The sequence below is a fragment of the Oncorhynchus gorbuscha genome, linkage group LG06, assembly GCF_021184085.1.
Source record: "Oncorhynchus gorbuscha isolate QuinsamMale2020 ecotype Even-year linkage group LG06, OgorEven_v1.0, whole genome shotgun sequence".
In the NCBI taxonomy this organism is placed as follows: domain Eukaryota; kingdom Metazoa; phylum Chordata; class Actinopteri; order Salmoniformes; family Salmonidae; genus Oncorhynchus; species Oncorhynchus gorbuscha.
In genome coordinates, this window is record NC_060178.1 from 52,733,044 (window position 1) to 52,756,987 (window position 23,944).

At 44.4% G+C, this 23,944-nt stretch overlaps 1 protein-coding gene across 1 annotated transcript; it reads right to left on the minus strand.

Annotated features, from left to right (window-relative positions):
• Positions 1 to 3,267: 3,267 nt before the first annotated feature.
• Positions 3,268 to 23,056, minus strand: LOC124038705 (seizure protein 6 homolog). The gene is made up of 6 exons (XM_046354789.1): positions 22,618 to 23,056; positions 21,411 to 21,487; positions 20,155 to 20,283; positions 4,229 to 4,441; positions 3,962 to 4,095; positions 3,268 to 3,273 (listed from the first exon to the last, which is right to left on the minus strand). The coding sequence occupies exons 2-6, from the start codon at positions 21,466 to 21,468 to the stop codon at positions 3,268 to 3,270; spliced, it is 540 nt and encodes a 179-aa protein (XP_046210745.1). The 5' UTR covers positions 21,469 to 21,487; positions 22,618 to 23,056.
• Positions 23,057 to 23,944: the final 888 nt, after the last annotated feature.

The following is a 23,944-nucleotide window of genomic DNA, read 5'->3' on the forward strand; positions in this document are numbered from 1 at the left end:
GGTTCCATCCCCGAAGGGAGAACGAAGTTGATCTCAACCCAACCAACCAGCCATGGAGGTACGTCACTCACCGTGGAAGTCGAAGAAGGCATTCTCTGGCAACAAAGGTCTCCATGGAGATGTTGAGCCCGGAACTGACACAGACCAGAAACAGCTTTTATGCCCTGGATCCAGAGGTTCTGGAGACATCGTCCGTGGTGGTTTCCCAATCAAGATCGGATCTGGAGGTACCTGCGTCTTCGTCCTCGGCTCTCTCTCCCTCTCCGGTGGCTTCTACCTCAGGTTCAGATCCTCGGAGCTCCCAGTCTCACCAGACTGTGAGGCTGCCTGAGAGACCGGCCCATTCAACATCACCGGCTGTCATCATAGGCAGCTCTATGGTGAGAAATATCTCGGTCCCCAAGCCAAAAACCCTCTGCTACCAGGAGCACGAGTACAGGATATAATAAGACTGTTTCCGACTATTCTACCACAGATGCCGGGAGCTGACACTGTTGTAGTCCATGTGTGGTCAAACGACATCAGGAAGGCTAGCTCGGAACATTTTAAAATTGATTTTAAAGAACTGATCTTAGCATTAAAAGACTCAAAAAAACAGCCAATAATTTCAGGCCCAGTACCATCGTTGGCCGCGAATGTGAAAGATTCAGTAGACTGCTGGCATTTCACATCTTGCTAAAAGACTACTGTAGCTCTGCTGGAGTCACTTTTATTGATAACTTTGACACCTTCTGGAAACAGAAGATACTCTACAGGAATGAGTCCATCCAAATAATCTTGGCTCCTGGACTCAAATAACTGAGAGAAATTGATGATAAAATGATTGTGGGGGCTTTCTTGTTTACACTTCAGTGCAGCTTTGGACATTATTGATCACAGCCTGCTGCTGGAAAAACATATGTGTTATAGCTTTACACCCCCTGCTATTTTTTTTTATTTCACTTTTATTTAACCAAGTAAGCCAGTTGAGAACAAGTTCTCATTTGCAACTGTGACCTGGCCAAGATAAAGCATAGCAGTTCGACACATACAACAACACAGAGTTACACATGGAATGAACAAAACATACAGTCAATAATACAGTAGAAAAGAAAAGTTTATACACAGTGAGTGCAAATTAGGTCAAATAAGGGAGTTAAGGCAATAAATAGGCCATGGTGGCTAAGTAATTACAATATGGCAATTAAACACTGGAATGGTAGATGTGCAAAAGATGGATGTGCAAGGAGAGATACTGTGGTGCAAAAGGGAGCAAAATAAATAAATACAGTATGGGGATGAGGTAGATAGATGGGCTGTATACAGATGGGCTATGAACAGTTGCAGTGATCTGTAGGATAGTCAGTTTTACTAGGGTAAGTTTGGCGGCGTGAGTGAACAACAGTTTTCAGCTGTGCTAACATAATTGCAAAAGGGTTTTCTAATGATCAATTAGCCTTTTAAAATTATCAACTTGGATTAGCTAACACATTGGTACACAGGAGTGATGGTTGCTGATAATGGGCCTCTGTAGATATTCCATTAAAAAACAGCCGTTTCCAGGTACAATAGTTATTTACCACATTAACAATGTCTACACTATATTCCTGATTCAAGCTCTGTCAGGTTGGATGGGGAGCGTCGTCGCACAGGTTTTTCAGCTCTCTCTCTCTCTTTCAGCTCTTTGTTTGATTGGGTTCAAGTCCGGGCTCTGGCTGGGCCACTCAAGGACATTCAGAGACTTTTCCCGTAGCCACTCCTGTGTTGTTTTAGCTGTGTGTTTAGGGTAATTTTCCTGTTGGAAGGTGAACCTTCACCCCAGTCTGAGGCCCGGAGAGCTCTGGAGCAGGTTTTCATCAAGGATCTCTCTGTACTTTGCTCTGTTCATCTGTCTCTCGGTCCTGACTAGAAAGTGGTAGTAATAAAGCTTCTCTTGAAAAAGCCAAACCTTGACCCAGAAAATATAAAAAACTATTGGCCTATATCGAATCTTCCATTCCTCTCAAAAACTTTAGAGAAGGCTGTTGCGCAGTAACTCACTGCCTCCCTGAAGACAAAGAATGTATATGAAATGCTTCAGTCTGATTTTAGACCCCATCATAGCACTGAGACTGCACTTGTGAAGGTGGTAAATTACATTTTAATGGCATCAGACTGAGGCTCTGCATCTGTCCTCGTGCTCCCAGACCTTAGTGCTGCTTTTGATCCAATTTGTAAGTCGCTCTGGATAAGAGCGTCTGCTAAATGACTTAAATGTAAATGTGATACCATGGATCACCACATTCTTTTGGAGAGATTGGAAACCCAAATTGGTCTACATGTACAAGTTCTGGCCTGGTTTAGATCTTATCTGTCGGAAAGATATCAGTTTGTCTCTGAATTGTTTGTCCTCTGACAAATCAACTGTAAATTTCGGTGTTTCTCAAGGTTCCGTTTTAGGACCACTATTGGTTTCACTATATATTTTACCTCTTGGGGATGTCATTCGAAAATATAATGTTAACTTTCACTGCTATGCAGATGACACACAGCTGTACATTTCAATGAAACATGGTGAAGCCCCAAAATTGTCCTCGCTAGAAGCCTGTGTTTCAGACATAAGGAAGTGGATTGCTGCAAACGTTCTACTTTTAAACTCGGACAAAACAGATATGCTTGTTCTAGGTCCCAAGAGATCTTCTGTTGAATCTGACAATTAATCTTAATGGTTGTACACTCGTCTCAAATAAAGACATACATAAAGGACCTCGGCGTTACTCTGGACCCTGATCTCTCTTTTGACGAACATATCAAGACTGTTTCAAGGACAGCTTTTTTCCATCTACGTAAACATTGCAAAAATCAAAGACTACTGCAATGCTCTACTTTCCGGCTACCTGGATAAATCACTAAATAAACTTCAGTTAGTGCTAAATATGGCTGCTAGAATCCTGGGCTTCTTTTTCAGAAATAGATCTTGCCTCTCCTTAAAATGGCAGGATCAGATTGTACAGTCAATTTTTTAAACCTTTGGATGCCGTCTACAATAGCGCCCTTCGCTTTATCACAGGTTGCAGTTTTAATACTCATCCCTGCATCTTGTACTAAAAGGTTGGCTGGTTCTCATTAAAGTCCCGTAGATCACTTCACTATTCCCTTTTTGTTTACAAAGTTCCACTACACAAGCTTCTGACTTCGTTGTTTAAGTATAAAAACATGCGTTACCAAACACGTTCACAGGGTTGGTTAACTTGAGGTTCCTCGGGTCTCCACCGAATTAGGTAAATCCGCTTTTAGCTTTAATGCGCCTCACTGCTGGAACAATTTGGAGAACTCATTACAATTAGATGTTCTGGTGTCACTCTGCGGCTTAGGGTGTTAATTGTAGCGGAGTACTGTGACTGTTTTTCATAAATGTTGAGTTTTGTATTGCTTTTTGTATTGCTGTTTTGTGTTGTTATATTGTTGTTATCAGAGCCCTCTTGTGAATGAGACAGTCTCAATGGGGTTTCCTGAATAAATAAAGAATAGTGGCCAACAATGTCCGAACTTCCAAAGGTTTGTGTTAGCTAGCTACTGTGTGTGTTTACTTATCCTGGAAGCGGAAGGGCTGAAGCGGTCCTATGTAAAACAAAAGATCATGATTCAATTCAAAATCGGGATATCCAACCAGTGTAGGATGCCGCTTTGAAGTCTGAGGGCACAGCCCCTTCATTATGGTCGCTTCTTGCCGACACATCAAAGCAGCTGTTCCAGACTCACGTCAAGGACGTCGAGAGGCTGGTGTTAGCAAGACTAGCTAAATACTATCAAAACTATAGAAACCCTCAGTATCAAAACTCCCCAAAGGCAGCCTGAAAAGTAGCTGAATTTGTAGCTAGAATCTTTTACCAATAAAAGTTGCTGGAGGGGTCTCCAACATTTTTTTTAGCAACTGAACAAAGTTGTTGTATTTGGCGCATGTGAAACATTTTATTTGATTTGATGACTAACGGTGCCTTACCTGAATTTCCACTCCATAACCCGGATACACTGTGATGCTGTAGATGCACTCCAGAGGAGAGTAAGGGGATGAGGAGAGAGGATTTGGAGACTCCACAATGCCCTCCATCCCAGAGAGACTGGCATTGCACTGCACTGGAGAGAGAAAGTCAGGATACTTGACTGAAAATGCACAAATATCTCAACCCTATGGAAGTAATGCCTATGAAACACTACATTCATCCTAACATTACATAATGTTAGGCATGCAATCCTGCCATTCATTTACCCGGCATATGCACTGTGGTGATGGTTGTGGTGGTGATCAAAGTGGTTGTCGTCTCCTCCTCTGTGGGTGATGTTACAGTTTTTCCTGCTCCTGATTGGCTGGCTGGGGGCGATGAAGTCAGGGCTGTGGTTAGCACCCCTGGTAGCATTACAGTGGCTGCAGGCTCAGTCTGCCCAAGCTGTGGTACAGCCTGAATAGGTTTGGTTGTTGTGCCTGCAATCAAGGCAGAGTGTTCAAACCAGGGATGGGCAACTGGCGGCCCATGGGCCCCCTCTTTTGCAGTCGGATCAATTTCCAAAAAGTATTCACACCCCTTGACTTTTTCCACATTTTGCTGTGCTACAGTATGAATTTAAAAAGGAATAAATTGAGATTTTCACTGGCCTATACACAATACTCCATAATATCAATGTGGACGGGGGAAGCTAACATATGGAATTTTTTTAGATGGTCACACAAAAATCAAAATATTTGTTTTAGTATTTGATAAAATATTGAATTTTTCTACTATAGTATAGTAGTATATCTACTATAGCCCATAAGAACACATTGAATAACACATTCATAAATGGCAAAACAGAGTCAAAAAATACTTCCTAAGGAATAAGGTTTTGAAATGTCTGTCCTTATATATAGGACATAAGAAAATTCAGGGAATATTTTAGTTTTTTGGACTCATATTTAACCCCCGTTTTTTGTTGTCACAAAACTACCTCCATACATCCATAAAATGTTTTAACCGGTACCGGGTTAACTTCAGATGAGTCCTGTGACACTTGTGGGGGCTGTAGAGCAAAACGGAGAACACCATTGTGTTTTTTAAATTGTTGCAACTCGTATTACAATCGGATTCCATGCTTCAAGTTTGCTTCGATCACGTGGACTGGGATATGTCCACATAGTTTCGTGAGCGAGTTTATTAGCAAGTGCATCGGTGATGTTGTACCCACAGCGTCTATTAAAACCCTCCCCAACCAGAAACCGTGGATTGATGGCAGCATTCACGCAAAACTGAAAGCGTGTACCACTGCTTTTAATCAGGGCAAGGTGACCGGAAACATGACCGAATACAAATTCCATCCGCAAGTCGATCAAACAAGATACGCGTCACTAAACTGTAGAGACAAAGTAGAGTTCAACAGCTCAGACACGAGAAGTATGTTGCAGGGTCTACAGTCAATCACAGACTACAAAAGGAAAACCAGCCCCATCGCGGACCACGATGGCTTGCGCCCAGACAAACTAAACAACTTCTTTGCTCGCTTTGAGGACAATACAGTGCCACTGACACGGCCCGCTACCAAAACCTTCGGGCTCTCCTTCACTGCAGCTAACGTGAGTAAAACATTTAAACGTGCTAACCCTCGCAATGCTGCCGGCCCAGACGGCATCCCCAGCCGCGTCCTCAGAGCATGTGCAGACCAGCAAGCTGGTGTGTTTACGGACATATTCAATCAATCGTTATCCCATTCTGCTGTTCCCACATGCTTCAAGAGGGCCACCATTGTTCTTGTTCCCATCAAAGCTAAGGTAACCGAGCTAAATGACTATCGCACCGTAGCACTCACATCCATCATCATGAAGTGCTTTGAGAGACTAGTCAAGGACCATATCACCCCCATCCTACCTGACACCCTAGACCCACTCCAGTTTGCTTACCGCCCCAATAGGTCCACAGACAATGAAATCGCTATCACACTGCACACTGCCCTATCCCATCTGGACAGAGGAATACCTATGTAAGAATGCTGTTCATCAGCTACAGCTCAGCATTTAACACCATAGTACCCTCCAAACTCGTCATTAAGATCGAGACCCTGGGTCTTGACCCTGCCCTGTGGAACTAGGTCCTGGACTTCCTGACGGGCCGCCCCCAGGTGCTGAGAGTAGGAAACAACATCTCCACCCCGCTGATCCTCAACATTTGGGCCCCACAAGGGTGCGTTCTCAGCCCTCTCCTGTACTCCCTGTTCACCCATGACTGCATGGCCATGCACGCCTCCAACTCAATTGTCAAGTTTGCAGACAACAATACAGTGGTAGGCTTGATTACCAACAACAACGAGATGGCCTACAGGGAGGAGGTGAGGGCCCTCGGAGTGTGGTGTCAGGAAAATAACCTCACTCTCAATGTCAACAAAACAAAGGAGATGATCGTGGACTTCAGGAAACAGCAGAGAGAGCAGCCCCCTATCCACATCAACGGGACATTTAGTGGAGGAGGTGGAAAGTTTTAAGTTCCTCGGCGTACACATCACGGACAAACTGAAATGGTCCACCCACACAGACAGTGTGGTGAAGAAGGCGCAGCAGCTCCTCTTCAACCTCAGGAGGCTGAAGAAATTTGGCTTGTCACCAAAAACACTCACAAACTTTTACAGATGCACAATCGAGAGCATCCTGTATCACCGCCTGGTATGGCAATTGGCCCGCCCACAACCGTAAGGCTCTCCAGAGGGAGTAGTGAGGTCTGCACAACGCATCACCGGGGGCAAACTACCTGCCCTCCAGGACACCTACACCACCCGATGTCACAGGCAGGCCAAAAAGATCATCAAGGACAACAACCACCTGAGCCACTGCCTGTTCACCCCGCTATCATCCAGAAGGCGAGGTCAGTACAGGTGCATGTCATGTTTGTCATTTATTGTCATGTCTTGTCCCTGTGCTCCCCATGCTATTCGTTTCCCTCTGCTGGTCTTGTTTGGTTCTATCCCTCTCTCTCCCCCTCCCTCTCTCACTCTCTCGCTCTCTCTTCTCTCTGTCGTTCCGTTCCTGCTCCCAGCTGTTCCTATTCCCCTAATCATCATTTAGTCTTCCCACACCTGTTCCCGATCCTTTCCCCTGATTAGACTCCCTATTTATTCCTTTGTGATCCGTTCCTGTTCCATCGGTTCCTTGTTTTGTATTCCATGCTGTGATTGCGTTTCGCCCTGTCCTGTCGTGTTTTTTGCCGTGATTGTGTATCACCCTGTCCTGTCGTGTTTTGTGCCTTCTTCAGACGCTGCGTGTGAGCAGGTGTCTCAGTCGACTACGGCCTGCGCCTACCCGGCGACCTGCAGTCTGTGGCCGCTTCTCCAGTTGTTTTCCCCTCTACAAATCTAGAGGATTTCAGTTATTCCGTTTTGAACATTAATAAACTCTGTTTCTGTTAAGTCGCGTTTGGGTCCTCTTTCACCTGCATGACAGAAGGAACCGATCAAAGAATGGACCCAGCGACTTCAGACGCTCGTTACACTGCCGTCGAGATCCAAGGAGCCATGCTCGGCAGACACGAGCAGGAATTGTCCGCTGCTCGCCAGGCCGTGGAAAACCTGGCTGCTCAGGTTTCCGACCTCTCTGGACAGTTCCAGAGTCTACGTCTCGTGCCACCTGTTACTTCCTGGCCTGCCGAGCCTCCAGAACCTAGGGTTAATAACCCACCTTGCTACTCCGGGCAGCCCACTGAGTGCCGCTCCTTTCTCACGCAGTGTGAGATTGTGTTCTCTCTCCAACCCAACACATACTCTAGAGAGAGAGCTCGGGTTGCTTACGTCATTTCACTCCTCACTGGCCGGGCTCGAGAATGGGGCACAGCTATCTGGGAGGCAAGGGCTGTTTGCTCTAACGATTTCCAGAACTTTAAAGAGGAGATGATTCGGGTTTTTGACCGTTCAGTTTTTGGTGGGGAGGCTTCTAGGGCCCTGGCTTCCTTATGCCAAGGTGAACGGTCCATAACGGATTATTCCATTGAGTTTCGCACTCTTGCTGCCTCTAGTGAGTGGAACGAGCCGGCGCTGCTCGCTCGTTTTCTGGAGGGACTCCACGCTGTGGTTAAGGATGAGATTCTCTCCCGGGAGGTTCCTTCAGATGTGGACTCTTTGATTGCTCTCGCCATCCGCATAGAACGACGGGTAGATCTTCGTCACCGGGCTCGTGGAAGAGAGCTCGCATCAACGGTGTTTCCCTGCTCCGCATCGCAACCATCTCCCCCTCTGGCTTTGAGACTGAGCCCATGCAGCTGGGAGGGATTCGCATCTCGAATAAGGAGAGGGAACGGAGGATCACCAACCGCCTGTGCCTCTATTGTGGAGTTGCTGGACATTTCGTTAATTCATGTCCAGTAAAGCCAGAGCTCATCTGTAAGCGGAGGGCTACAGGTGAGCGCAACTACTCAAGTCTCTCCATCAAAGTCCTGTACTACTTTGTCGGTCCACCTACGCTGGACCGGTTCGGGCGCTACATGTAGTGCCTTGATAGACTCTGGGGCTGAGGGTTGTTTCATGGACGAAGCATGGGTTCGGAAACATGACATTCCTTTCAGAGAGTTAGATAAGCCTACGCCCATGTTCGCCTTAGATGGTAGTCATCTTCCCAGTATCAGATTTGAGACACTACCTTTAACCCTCACAGTATCTGGTAACCACAGTGAGACTATTTCTTTTTTGATTTTCCGTTCACCGTTTACACCTGTTGTTTTGGGTCATCCCTGGCTAGTATGTCATAATCCTTCTATTAATTGGTCTAGTAATTCTATCCTATCCTGGAACGTTTCTTGTCATGTGAAGTGTTTAATGTCTGCCATCCCTCCCGTTTCTTCTGTCCCTACTTCTCAGGAGGAACCTGGCGATTTGACAGGAGTGCCGGAGGAATATCATGATCTGCGCACGGTCTTCAGTCGGTCCCGAGCCAACTCCCTTCCTCCTCACCGGTCGTATGATTGTAGTATTGATCTCCTTCCGGGGACCACTCCTCCTCGAGGTAGACTATACTCTCTGTCGGCTCCCGAACGTAAGGCTCTCGAGGATTATTTGTCTGTGTCTCTTGACGCCGGTACCATAGTGCCTTCTTCCTCTCCGGCCGGGGCGGGGTTTTTTTGTTAAGAAGAAGGACGGTACTCTGCGTCCCTGCGTGGATTATCGAGGGCTGAATGACATAACGGTTAAGAATCGTTATCCGCTTCCCCTTATGTCATCAGCCTTCGAGATTCTGCAGGGAGCCAGGTGCTTTACTAAGTTGGACCTTCGTAACGCTTACCATCTCGTGCGCATCAGAGAGGGGGACGAGTGGAAAACGGCGTTTAATACTCCGTTAGGGCATTTTGAGTACCGGGTTCTGCCGTTCGGTCTCGCCAATGCGCCAGCTGTTTTTCAGGCATTAGTTAATGATGTTCTGAGAGACATGCTGAACATTTTTGTTTTTGTCTATCTTGACGATATCCTGATTTTTTCTCCGTCACTCGAGATTCATGTTCAGCACGTTCGACGTGTTCTACAGCGCCTTTTAGAGAATTGTCTCTACGTAAAGGCTGAGAAGTGCTCTTTTCATGTCTCCTCCGTTACTTTTCTCGGTTCCGTTATTTCCGCTGAAGGCATTCAGATGGATTCCGCTAAGGTCCAAGCTGTCAGTGATTGGCCCGTTCCAAGGTCACGTGTCGAGTTGCAGCGCTTTTTAGGTTTCGCTAATTTCTATCGGCGTTTCATTCGTAATTTCGGTCAAGTTGCTGCCCCTCTCACAGCTCTTACTTCTGTCAAGACGTGTTTTAAGTGGTCCGGTTCCGCCCAGGGAGCTTTTGATCTTCTAAAAGAACGTTTTACGTCCGCTCCTATCCTCGTTACTCCTGACGTCACTAGACAATTCATTGTCGAGGTTGACGCTTCAGAGGTAGGCGTGGGAGCCATTCTATCCCAGCGCTTCCAGTCTGACGATAAGGTTCATCCTTGCGCTTATTTTTCTCATCGCCTGTCGCCATCTGAGCGCAACTATGATGTGGGTAACCGTGAACTGCTCGCCATCCGCTTAGCCCTAGGCGAATGGCGACAGTGGTTGGAGGGGGCGACCGTTCCTTTTGTCGTTTGGACAGACCATAAGAACCTTGAGTACATCCGTTCTGCCAAACGACTTAATGCCCGTCAAGCTCGTTGGGCGTTGTTTTTCGCTCGTTTCGAGTTTGTGATTTCTTACCGTCCGGGTAGCAAGAACACCAAGCCTGATGCCTTATCCCGTCTGTTTAGTTCTTCTGTGGCTTCTACTGATCCCGAGGGGATTCTTCCTTATGGGCGTGTTGTCGGGTTAACAGTCTGGGGAATTGAAAGACAGGTTAAGCAAGCACTCACGCACACTGCGCCGCGCGCTTGTCCTAGTAACCTCCTTTTCGTTCCTGTTTCCACTCGTCTGGCTGTTCTTCAGTGGGCTCACTCTGCCAAGTTAGCGGGTCATCCCGGTGTTCGAGGCACTCTTGCGTCTATTCGCCAGCGCTTTTGGTGGCCGACTCAGGAGCGTGACACGCGCCGTTTCGTGGCTGCCTGTTCGGACTGCGCGCAGACTAAGTCGGGTAACTCTCCTCCTGCCGGTCGTCTCAGACCGCTCCCCATTCCTTCTCGACCATGGTCTCACATTGCCTTAGACTTCATTACCGGTCTGCCTTTGTCTGCGGGGAAGACTGTGATTCTGACGGTTGTCGATAGGTTCTCTAAGGCGGCACATTTCATTCCCCTCGCTAAACTTCCTTCCGCTAAGGAGACGGCACAAATCATTATTGAGAATGTATTCAGAATTCATGGCCTCCCGTTAGACGCCGTTTCAGACAGAGGTCCGCAATTCACGTCACAGTTTTGGAGGGAGTTCTGTCGTTTGATTGGTGCGTCTGTCAGTCTCTCTTCCGGGTTTCATCCCCAGTCTAACGGTCAAGCAGAGAGGGCCAATCAGACGATTGGTCGCATACTACGCAGCCTTTCTTTCAGGAACCCTGCGTCTTGGGCAGAACAGCTCCCCTGGGCAGAATACGCTCACAATTCGCTTCCTTCGTCTGCTACCGGGTTATCTCCGTTTCAGAGTAGTCTGGGTTACCAGCCTCCTCTGTTCTCATCCCAGCTTGCCGAGTCCAGCGTTCCCTCCGCTCAAGCGTTTGTCCAACGTTGTGAGCGCACCTGGAGGAGGGTGAGGTCTGCACTTTGCCGTTACAGGGCACAGACGGTGAGAGCCGCCAATAAACGCAGGATTAAGAGTCCAAGGTATTGTTGCGGCCAGAGAGTGTGGCTTTCCACTCGCAACCTTCCTCTTACGACAGCTTCTCGTAAGTTGACTCCGCGGTTCATTGGTCCGTTCCGTGTCTCCCAGGTCGTCAATCCTGTCGCTGTGCGACTGCTTCTTCCGCGACATCTTCGTCGCGTCCATCCTGTCTTCCATGTCTCCTGTGTTAAGCCCTTTCTTCGCACCCCCGTTCGTCTTCCCTCCCCCCTCCCGTCCTTGTCGAGAGCGCACCTATTTACAAGGTACATAAAATTATGGACATGCGTTCTCGGGACGGGGTCACCAATACCTAGTGGATTGGGAGGGTTACGGTCCTGAGGAGAGGAGTTGGGTTCCGTCTCGGGACGTGCTGGACCGTTCGCTCATCGATGATTTCCTCCGTTGCCGCCAGGATTCCTCCTCGAGTGCGCCAGGAGGCGCTCGGTGAGTGGGGGGTACTGTCATGTTTGTCATTTATTGTCATGTCTTGTCCCTGTGCTCCCCATGCTATTCGTTTCCCTCTGCTGGTCTTGTTTGGTTCTATCCCCTCTCTCCCCTCCCTCTCTCACTCTCTCGCTCTCTCTTCTCTCTGTCGTTCCGTTCCTGCTCCCAGCTGTTCCTATTCCCCTAATCATCATTTAGTCTTCCCACACCTGTTCCCGATCCTTTCCCCTGATTAGACTCCCTATTTATTCCTTTGTGATCCGTTCCTGTTCCATCGGTTCCTTGTTTTGTATTCCATGCTGTGATTGCGTTTCGCCCTGTCCTGTCGTGTTTTTTGCCGTGATTGTGTATCACCCTGTCCTGTCGTGTTTTGTGCCTTCTTCAGACGCTGCGTGTGAGCAGGTGTCTCAGTCGACTACGGCCTGCGCCTACCCGAAGCGACCTGCAGTCTGTGGCCGCTTCTCCAGTTGTTTTCCCCTCTACAAATCTAGAGGATTTCAGTTATTCCGTTTTGAACATTAATAAACTCTGTTTCTGTTAAGTCGCGTTTGGGTCCTCTTTCACCTGCATGACACCATCAGACTGTTAAACAGCCATCACTAACATTGAGTGGCTGCTGCCAACATACAGACTCATCTCTGGCCACTTTAATAATAAAAAATGTATGTAATAAATGTATCACTAGCAACTTGAAACAATGCTACTTTACCCTACATTACTCATCTCATATGTATATGCTGTACTCTAATACCATCTACTGCATCTTGCCTTTGCCATTTGGCCATCGCTCATTCATATATCTGTATGTAAATATTCATATTAATTCCTTTACACTTGTGTGTATAAGGTAGTTGTTGTGAAATTGTTAGAATACTTGTTAGATATTACTGCATGGTCGGAACTAGAAGCACAAGCATTTCGTTACACTCGCATTAACATCTGCTAACCATGTGTATGTGACAAATAAATCTAATTTGATCTGGTTTTACAGATGCAGAACCGTTACTATTGCATTCACGTGGTACCTACTATGAACATGGAGACAGGGCAAGTCGTCTGCTGACATTCTGGAGAACTTTGGCTCCTTCTCCGGTTATAAGATGAATCTCCAGAAAAGTGAGTGCTTCCCAATCAGCGCTACAACTCCAGCAGACAGACTTGACTTTCAGCTTAGTTGCTCTGGTTTCAAATATCTTGGAGTGAACGTAACTCGTTAATTACATTCTCTTTTTTCTGCAAACTTTGCTCCCCTCCTTACGCAAATGAAATCAGATTTTCAGAGATGGGGTAACTTACCAATATCACTTATAGTAAGGATTAATGCTGTAAAAATGAACAGTTTACCCAAATTCCATTATCTATTTCAATCTCTCCCATTGTTTTTACCAAGTCAATCATTTGGGCTGTTATCACATTTATCTGGGGAGGAAAGGTACCCGGAGTCAGTAGATCTTTACTTCAAAGATGCACGTTTAGTGGAGGGCTTGCACTACCCAACTTTTTATACTATTACTGGGCAGACAACTTTCAGAAATTGCCATTCTGGTTACATAGTCCTTCTGTAGCTCAGTTGGTAGAGCATGGCGCTTGTAACGCCAGGGTAGTGGGTTCGATCCCCGGGACCACCCATACGTAGAATGTATGCACACATGACTGTAAGTCGCTTTGGATAAAAGCGTCTGCTAAATGGCATATATATACACCATGGTGCCACCTAGAGGCACATTCTTGTATTTCTGCTTCTCTTCCTACTTTACTCTGCTCTTTTCTCCCAGCATCCCCCACTCGCTATACTGGAAATCCTGTAGTGCTTTCCACACTTAAGATTTGGTATCAGTTTCGACTGGATTTTAATTTCTCCTCTGCATCTACTATGGATCCTATTGATAAGAATCACTTATTCTCCGCTTCCCTAATAGATAATGATTTATTTTACTAGACAAGTAAATGTATTAAGTCCTTATATGTAGATGGCATTTTTTCTAGTTTTCCCAACTGGGTCTCTTTGCCTCCATCTCACTTTTTCAGTTACCTTCAAATTAGGCATTGTGTCTCCTCACAATGTTCTGGCCTCCCTGCTCCACCCCCTTGCTAACCCTGGAATGGCATATTGACTCTATCACTTCGACAGAAAGCAGTAATTTCTCAGATCTGTGTATTATGTCATTGGACAAACATTCCACTAACAAAACTAAATCTGCATGGGAACAGGAAATGGGTGTTGAATGTACACATGAGTGGCGGGATGAGGCGATTGATAGAGTACGCTCCACTACATCTTGTGTTCGTCTTGGTCACATACAATTTAAGGTTTTTATATAGAGTGCATTTTTCCAAATCAAGATTGTCTGAACTATCTGCAAATGTAAATGATGAGTGTGATAGATGTCATGTCTCAACATTCATTCAATGTTCAAAACTACAAAATGACTGGGATTCTATAATGTTTTTAAATGATCTGAGGTGCTTGAAATTAACCTGCAGCCATGACCTTTGGTAGCTGTTTTTGGTATTCTGGAAGACTTGTTCTCCTTGGACCCCAAACATGCCGATACTGTTCCTTTTACATCCTTATTGGCTCGACGTATAATTATATTCTCTGTTAGAAAATGGCAACCATTTATATCATACTTCAATGGCTTGCAAAGGTTCCCGTATGATGAGATGCTTTAAGGTTTCCAAGTAGTCATTACATTACAGGTGCAGTCATCAATATAATGCTATCCAGTACAAGCAAGTTTGTCTGTTTACTGATCATTTATTTATTTATTTTGGTTGCTCCACTTTTTGTATTTTGAATCTGTATTGAGTTGTTTGTATGTGAGACAATTTCATTTTTCCTGTATTCTTGTTTATTTGTTGTGATATCTCTGTGGAATGTTTTTCTAGGACCGAACTGTGGGAGGGTGTGGGGTGGGTTGGGTATATGGGGTGGGTGGTTGGGGTGAGTGGTTGTGAGGGAATTGAGGTGGGTGAACTGAGGAAGGGCGTAGAAGTAAGGAAGGGACGGGGGTGGAAGTGTTGTGTGGAGGGAGGAAGGGTGGTTGGGATATGGTAAAATCGTTCTACTTACATTGGTGTACATTTTATCAAACTTGAATAAAATTATATACAAACACTTTTTTCCACTCAGCAATCTATACACAATAACCCATAATGACAAAGCAAAAACAGGTTTTTATAAATACCATATTTACATAAGTATGTCATGAGACTCGGAATTGAGCTCAGGTGCATCCTGTTTCCATTGATCATCCTTGAGAAGTTTCTACAACTTGATTGGAGTCCACCTGTGGTCAATTCAAATGATTGGACATCATTTGGAAAGGCACACACCTGTCTATATAAGGACCCATAGTTGACAGCGCCTATCAGAGCAAAAACCAAGCCATGGGCTCAAACAAATTGTCCGTAGAGTGCGGGGACAGAATTGTATTGAACCACAGATCTGGGGAAGGGTACTGGGGATGCTGTGGGGATGTTTTTCTGCGGCAGGGACTGGAAGACTAGTCAGGATAGAGGCAAAGATGAACGGAGCAAAGTACAGAGAGATCCTTGATGAAAACTTGCTCCAGAGAGCTCAGACTAGGGCGAAGGTTCACCTTCCAATAGGACAACAACCCTAAGAGTACAGCCAAGACAACGCAGGAGTGGCTTCGGGACAAGTCTCTGAATGTCCCTGAGTGGCCCATCCAGACCCCAGACTTGAACCCGACCTAAAAATAGCTGTGCAGCAATACTCCCCATCCAACCTGACAGAGCTTGAGAGGATCTGCAGAGAAGAATGGGAGAAACTCCCCAAATACAGGTGTGCCAAGCTTGTAGCATCATACACAATAATCAAAGTTGTAACGGCTGCCAAAGGTGCTTCAACAAATTACTGAGTAAAGGAATACTTACGTAAATGCGAAATTTCTGATTTTTTTAATTTGATAAATTAGCAACAATGTATTGAAACCTGTTTTTGCTTTGTTATTATGGGGTATTGTGTGTAGCTTGATGAGGAAAAGGTAGGGAGGTAGGGGAGTAGATCAGAAAACCAGTTAGTATTTGATCTGACCACCATTTGCCTCATGCAGTGCGACACATCTCCTTTGCATAGTTGATCAGGCCTGTAGAATGTTGTCCCACTCATCTTCAATGGCTGTGCAAAGTTGTTGGATATTGGCGGGAACTGGAACACTGTCGTACACATCGACCCATAGTATCCCAAACATGCGCAATGGGTGACATGTCTAGTGAGTATGCAGGCCATGTAAGAACTGGAAAATGTTTAGCTTGCAGGTATTATGTACAGATCCTTGCGACGTGGGGCCATGCATTATCATGCTGAAATATGAGGTGATGGCGGCGGATGAATGGCACAACAATAGGCCTCAGAATCTCGTTACAGTATCTCTATGCATTTAAATTGCCAATCGATAAAACGCAATTGTGTTCGTTGTCCATAGCTTATGCCTGCCCATACCAAAACTCTGCTATGGGGCACTCTGTTCAAAATGTTGACATCAGCAAAACGCTCGCCCACACGACGCCATACACGTGGTCTGCGGTTCTGAGTCCGCAGACCACATGTATGTAAATTCTCTAAAACGACGTTGGTCGTAGAAATGAGAGAAATTAACATTATATTCTCTGGCAACAGCTCTGGTGGACATTCCTGCAGCAGCATGCCAATTGCACGCTCCCTCAAAACTTGAGACATCTGTGGCATTGTGTTGTGTGATAAACTCCTTTAATCAGCTTCTTGATATACCACACCTGTCACGTGAATGGATTATCTTGGCAAAGGAGAAATGCTCACTAACAGGGAAGTAAACACAGTTGTGCAGAAAATTTGAGAGAAATACGCTTGGAACATTTCTGGGATTTTTCATTTCAGCTTAATTTACTATTGAGAGTTAGAATATCAAATCAAATCAAAAAATCAAATCTTATTGGTCACATACACATGGCTAGCAGATGTTATCGCGAGTGTAGCAAAATGCTTATGCTTCTAGATCCGACAGTGCAGCAGTATCTAAAGGTAATATCTAACAAACTGCACAACAAAACCAAATAGAGATAATCTAGTAAAGGAATGGGATGAGAATACATAAGTATAAAATATATGGATGAGCAGTGACAGAGCGACTAAGATGCAATAGATAGTAAAGAATAGATAGTGAAGGACACAGTATACAGTATATACATATGAGATGAGTAATGTGAGATATGTAAACATTATTAAAGTGATTAGTGTTCCATTTATTAAAGTCGCCAATGATATCAAGTCTGTAGGTAGGCAGCGGCTTCTCTGTGCTAGTGGGGGCTGTTTAATAATCTGATGTCCTTGAGATAGAAAGATTGAAAAATAGCTTCTATCCCAGCTTTGATGCACCTGTATTGGACTTCTGGATGTAAGTGGGGTGAACAGGTCGTGTGGGGGGGTGCAGTTGCCGTACCAGACGGTGATATAGCCTGACAAGATGCTCTCAATTGTGCACCTGTAAAAGTTAGTGGGGGTTTTCGGTGACAAGCCAAATTGTTTCAGCCTCCTGAGGTTGAAGAGCCACTGTTGCGCCTTCTTCACCACACTACTGTGTGTGTGGCCCATTTCAGTTTGTCGGTGATACGTACGCCGAGGAACTTAAAACCTTCCACCTTCTCCACTGCTGTCCCATCAATGTAGATAGGGGGGGTGCTCCCTCTGCTGTTTCCTGAAGTCCATAATCATCTCTTTTGTTTTGCTGACGTTGAGTGAGAGGTTATTTTCCTGACACCACACTCAGAGGGCCCTCACCATCTCCCTGTAGGCTGTCTCGTCGTTGTCGGTAATCAAGCCTACCACTGTAGTGACCACGCAGTCATGGGTGAACAGGGAGTACAGGAGAGGGCTGAGAACGCACCCTTGTGGGGCCCCAGTGTTGAGGATAAGCGGAGTGGGGATGTTGTTTCCTACCTTCACCACCTGGGTGCGGCCCGTCAGGAAGTCCAGGACCCAGTTGCACATGCTGGGGTCGAGACCCAGGGTCTCAAGCTTAATGATGAGTTTGAAGGGTACTATGGTGTTGAATGCTGAGCTGTTGTCAATGAACAGGTATTCCTCTTGTCCAGATGGGATAGGGTAGTGTGATGGTGATTGCATTGTCTGTGGACCTATTGGGGCAGTAAGCATATTGGAGTGGGTCTAGGGTATCAGGTAGGGTGGAGGTGATACGATCCTTGACTAGTCTCTCAAAGCACTTCATGATGATAGAAGTGAGTGCTATGTGGGATAGTCATTTAGTTCAGTTACCTTAGCTGTCTTGGGAACAGGAACAATGGTGGCCATCTTGAAGCATGTGGGGAAGGAAGACTGGGATAGAGATGGATTGAATATGTCCGTAAACACACCAGCCAGCTGGTTTGCGCATGATCTGAGGACGTGGCTAGGGATGCCGGTCTTGCGAGGGTTAACACGTTTAAATGTTTTACTCACGTCGGCCACGGAGAAGGACAGCCCACAATAGTAGTATACACAAGGTGCAATTTTGAAATATGGTTTTGCATCAGCAGTTTTCTCTTGTGATGTCAGTTACTGAAAGCCACTGAATTAGCTGAAGTCAGCTAACATTTTTTAGATTGTAAATTAGCCTTGCGACCAGCTATCTAAACTTGTAGTAATAATGGTTGAAATACCGAATGGGGGGCCCACGTTGATAACAAGTCACTCTGTCAGATATTATATAAAAAATTCAAACATTTCTCAACACCCTGTCATGTATTGTATTGTCATGTCTTGTCCCTGTGCTTTCTCTTCTCTTCGTTTCCCCCTGCTGGTCTTATTAGGTTTCTTTCTCTCTCTCTATTCCTCTCTCTCTCTATCGTTCCGTTCCTGCTCCCAGCTGTTCCTCATTCTCCTAAAGACCTTGTTTACTCTTTCACACCTGTCCCCTATTTTGCCCTCTGATTAAGTCTCTATTTCTCTCTCTGTTTCTGCTTCTGTCCTTGTCGGATTCTTGTTTGCTGTTTGCTTTGCTTTTGTTCCGTCCAGTTGTATTCTGCCTCGTCATCAGATACTACGTGTGAGCAGGTGTCTCTATCCTCTACGGCCCGCGCCTACCCGAAGGGACCTGCAGTCTGTTGCCGCTAGCCCTGCAACTCTCCTCAACAACTAGAAGGGGGACTCTCCTGTTAAACTAGAGGATTTGTGTTTTCCCTGTTTGGACTTCCCTGTAATGATTGAGGAGTTATGTTTTCCCTGTTTGGACATTAAAAGACTCTGTTTTCGTTATATCGCTTTTGGGTCCTCACTCACCTGCATAACACACCCTATGGCAAAATGAGTAGAATTGCATGGAATGATGTGTAAAACTTAATTTTGCTTAGGGCCCCAAAAGGAGTGAATGTGTGGATATGGATTTGGGTGCGCAGACCCACAAGCCACTACAGTCCCCTGTGATAAGTTACGATTTCTTGTGGCCCCCAACCCCATCAAAGTTGCCCATCCCTGTTTTAAACACGCCAAGTTTTGTCATGAGTGTGTTGATTGGTCCGCATCTTGGCCCCAGCCTACCCTTCTATATATGCAGTTGGTTTTGGTTCATTTGAAAAGGGCTTTATAAATAAAAGTATTTCTGTTGTTATTATTAATTAGTAGTAGCATATTGTCCACATCCACATTACCAACAAACTAACATGGTCCAAGCACACCAAGACAGTCGTGAAGAGGGCACAACAAAACCTACTCCCCCTCAGGATGCATCACTGCCTGGTATGGCAACTGCTCTGCCTCCGACTGCACGGCACTACAGAGGGTAGTACGAACGGCCCAGTACATCACTGGGGCCAAGCTTCCTGCCATCCAGGACAGCTATACCAGGCGGTGTCAGAGGAAGGCCCTAACAGTTGTCAAAGACTCCAGCCACCCTAGTCATGGACTGTTCTCTCTGCTACCGCACGGCAAGCGGTACCGGAGCGCCATGTCTAGGTCCAAGTGGCTTCTAAACAGCTTCTACCCCCAAGTCATAAGACTCCTGAACATCTAATGAAATGCCACCTCCCACACACCTCTTTATGATGTGGATGTACTCATTGGTTATTATCTGGACATCCTGTATGATAATTAGCTGGATTTACTTACTTATTTACTGGATATGCTTATCAAGTAATTGACCTGGATATGTTTAATACTCTCTGTTGTTATCATCTATGCATAGTCACTTTAATAACTCTACCTACATGTACATATTACCTCAACTAACCGGTGTCCCCACAAATTGACTCTGTACCGATACCCCCCTGTATATAGTCTCGCTAATTGTTATTTTACTGCTGTTCTTTAATTACCTGTTACTTTTATTTCTTATTCTTATCCATATTTTTTCCAATGCATTGTTGGTTAGGGGCTCGTAAGTAAGCATTTCACTGTAGGTTGTGTTTGGCGCATGTGACTAATAAAATTTTACTGATATTAATTAATATCAGTATTGATAGAATAATGTAAAACTGCTATTGGTGAGCTATACTACCTGTATTGATTGAGGCATGGCCCAGGTACTCCTTACTCAGAAGGGCTGCATGGATCAGCTCACCCAATGGATGGGGACCAGGACTTGCTGCGGGAGTAGCCTCATGGTCAGGTGTCACAAAGCTCACACCTAAGTGGAAAGATATATATATTTAAACTATGATTGGCAAATTCGTTATTTTTTAAAAATTAATCAAGAAACACCAATCACATTTACATTACAAACATTGCTGCCTCTTTCTCTATCACTTCCGCACACACGCTAGTGCAGAGTGATTAGAGCTATTTGAGGTCGGTTTGATTATAAAAAAATATCAAATGTTCAATTTCAATAATTTTTTAAAACATTAAATGTTTTAAATATGTGGGATGAATTTTGTAACACAGATAAATCCATTAATAAAAGTCCCATGATCGTAGTGACTGCCCATGACTGTTTATCATATATTAACCATCAGTTATTCACATTAATTTACTTTAATAAAATATGTCAGTAGTTGTGTATATTACATTTGTTTTATTTGACAATTTATGTCATTCCAAGTAATCCTATCATCTCTATAGAGCTGCTGGCTATGCTGTCTGACAAAGACACTTTTTAGTAGTTTCTCAAAGTAAATAAGCCATATTTTTATGACTGCTGAATGCCAACTATCAATCACTTAGATCATGTATGGTATTTTCAGGTAGAGATACTCGCAAATAAACTGCCCTCTTGATTGCGCATTCTTCTCTCAAGTAGCAGACGTAAAAGAAACAAAGACCGGACAAGTTTAGCCGCACGATGGATTATGGTCATTGTAGTTAATTATCCAATTTTCTGCGGAGAACTACAGTATAAATAAATTTGGACTGTTGTAATAAACTACAAATCCCTACTACTAAGCACAGTTCGGGCATAGGATCGGACTTATCTCTAGAGAAACTACAGCGCACATTGCATTGAGTTCACAGAAAAAAAGCTGAATGACATGAAATTCAAATAATGTAACTGATTTCAGTCAAATTGTTATTTAAAAAACAAAAAATAACCAACATTTCAGTTAATCGCTCAGCACTAACCAACACACACACACACACACACACACACACACACACACACACACACACACACACACACACACACACACACACACACACACACACACACACACACACACACACACACACACACACACACACACACACACACACACACACACACACACACACACACACACACACACACACACACACACACACACACACACACATTACCTGTTGTTAGGTGGAGGATGGTGACAGATAGTGTCACAGCAAGAACTGTAGACACCATGGCTTAGTATCAGAACAGCCTGACAGAGAGTGGAGGAAAACAGAAGTGGGGAGAGAAAGAGATTTTGAGGAAGGAAGGGAGAACAGATACAGCCTAAATGATGGTAAGAAAGTAAAGCAAGAGAGCAAAAGGAAAATGCTTCGAAATCTGAGTACATTTCTAAATGCATGCCTTACTGCAGTATTGTACTTTAATCAGAACAACAGCACCAGCAACTACACTGATCATTAAAAACCTACAGTAAATCTGTAGTTTGCTTAAGCTTTAGAGCAGGTGTGTCAAATATACGGAGGGGGTACAATCTGGCTCGCAGTGGTGGTGGACTAAAAAAATACAAATGTAAAAAAAATATATATTTTAAATTGACCTTTATTTTCAACAGGCAAGAAATATAACCAATTTCAGTGCAGCCCTCCGGACCTCATTGAAGACCGAATGAGGTCCCCAGGGCAAAATGCGTTTGACACCCCTGCTTTAGAGAGACAGATATTAAAAGGTGCAGTCTGTGACCTGGGAATCTGTTCAATGGTCATTAGTGTAATCCACGTGATAGTTTAAAACATGTATTTACATTTGTTCACACTATTGTTATTTGTAAACAATGGGGTAATTAAACATTATTTTAGGTTATGATAGGGTAGGGTAAGCTCATGCTATGACAGTTGTGCTAAACTCAAGAGATGTATAAAGTATATACATGGGTATATCAAGCATTTCAATGTCATTGAACATATCCCTATATACCATTTCGCATATTTAAATCTACAATAAAAGTGCCTAGGTGAAATTGCTCATAACGTGATATTATCAGCAGTGCAGTATTGTTGATCATTTGTGTTTTTAGTGTTGCCTTCCATCAATATCTGACCATGTAAATCTATCTCACAACATAAAATAAGAGGAAAAGGCTATCACATTCCTCTTCGTTTTCAAAATATCCACAAAATCATTATATTTGCCCGACAACCACTATTCAAACATGAATAGGCCTAATTTGTATTTGCGTCAGAGAAAACCAGAGTATATTTGTTTGGTTTAAGATCTCATTGCAGGTAGCGTTTGTTGTGCAAGGTGATGGAGAAGAAAAAGAGACCTGCGCTTATTATTAGGCCTATGCGTAATAGTTAACAGCGAGGGAAACATACATACCTGGAAAATCACGTCCTGAACTACTCCACTATTATTATCCTTTTCTCTTACACACTGGTATTCGCGTTTCAGTCAAAAATCTGGCTATTGTTGGTTGAGCTATGTTCTTTTTTACTGCGTTCCTTCGAGTCCCTTATATAAAATACCAGCGCTGACGCTGCGCGTTAAATTTGTTTAAATTATAATTTATTTCCACCCGGCCCTGCTCTTTGTGTGAGTATGCAGGGGGGTTTGTGACTACACCAATCTAATATCGTAATCACTACCATTGATTTTCCAAAATATGTGGAAAGGTATCCCGCTGTCTATTGAATCCGCTCCCCCTTTGTCCTTGATGGCATGTCTATCCCGCCTCTCTCTTATTTCTTGGCCCCGAAGCAGGCGAGCGGGTGGGTAGAACGCTGGTAGCTGTTTCTACGCGTATGGTTGAAGCGTTGGTGTGTGTGAGGGCATTTAAATCGGGAGTAATAGCTCACAGATGCGCCCTGGTGGATGTTCGCAGATTTGCATGAACTTGGTTCTCTTGGCAAAGAGCTGTACACCAACACAGTGCTGGAACAGCAACACGCATCTAATTAGAACACAACAAATCTATTTCACTTCAATTGACCACACCCTTCGGTATTTTCCGTAAAGGACGATATTATACTCTGGCGCTTTGCGGACACGTCGAATGCGGAACAAATATTATCGAGTTGTATCCGCTCAGCCCATCAAGACAGATAGACCGTGAAGCACAGAAAAAAAAGAGGGACAGTGGTGAGTCATTAGGCTACAATTAAAATGTATTAGGAACCATGCATGCACGCATACCAGATAACTTTTTAATGGTTGTCTAGAACTGAATACCCTACACAATATAGCCTATTTGTATAGCGTATATATTTAAAATGTCGATTATCTTCAGATAGGTTGGGCTTTTTTGTGTAAACCAAAAAAGGCCTTTGCTCATACAGTAAATCTAATAGGCCTATGTATTTGGATGTGTGCAAGATGGTAAGCAATCAGACAAGTTAAAATATGATTCCTCAACTGTTTTTTTCTCCTTTATTTTATCAGGGAGACCAAGGTCTCTTTTACAGATGAGCCTGGAATTACAGAAATTCAAGAAAATAAACACATCAAAATATAAATACAAAATGCAAGCAGAAAGAAAAAACGGTCATTCAAACACATTCATAAGTAACATGGTCCTCAATCAGCTTTCTGAATTTGCCTAGAGGCACCAGTATATCAAATTTAAGAGCATTTTGAAGATAAGGTGCAATAAAACTTAAAGCTGATTTAGCTAACTCCGTCTTGACCAAAGGAACTTCCAGAGTACCCT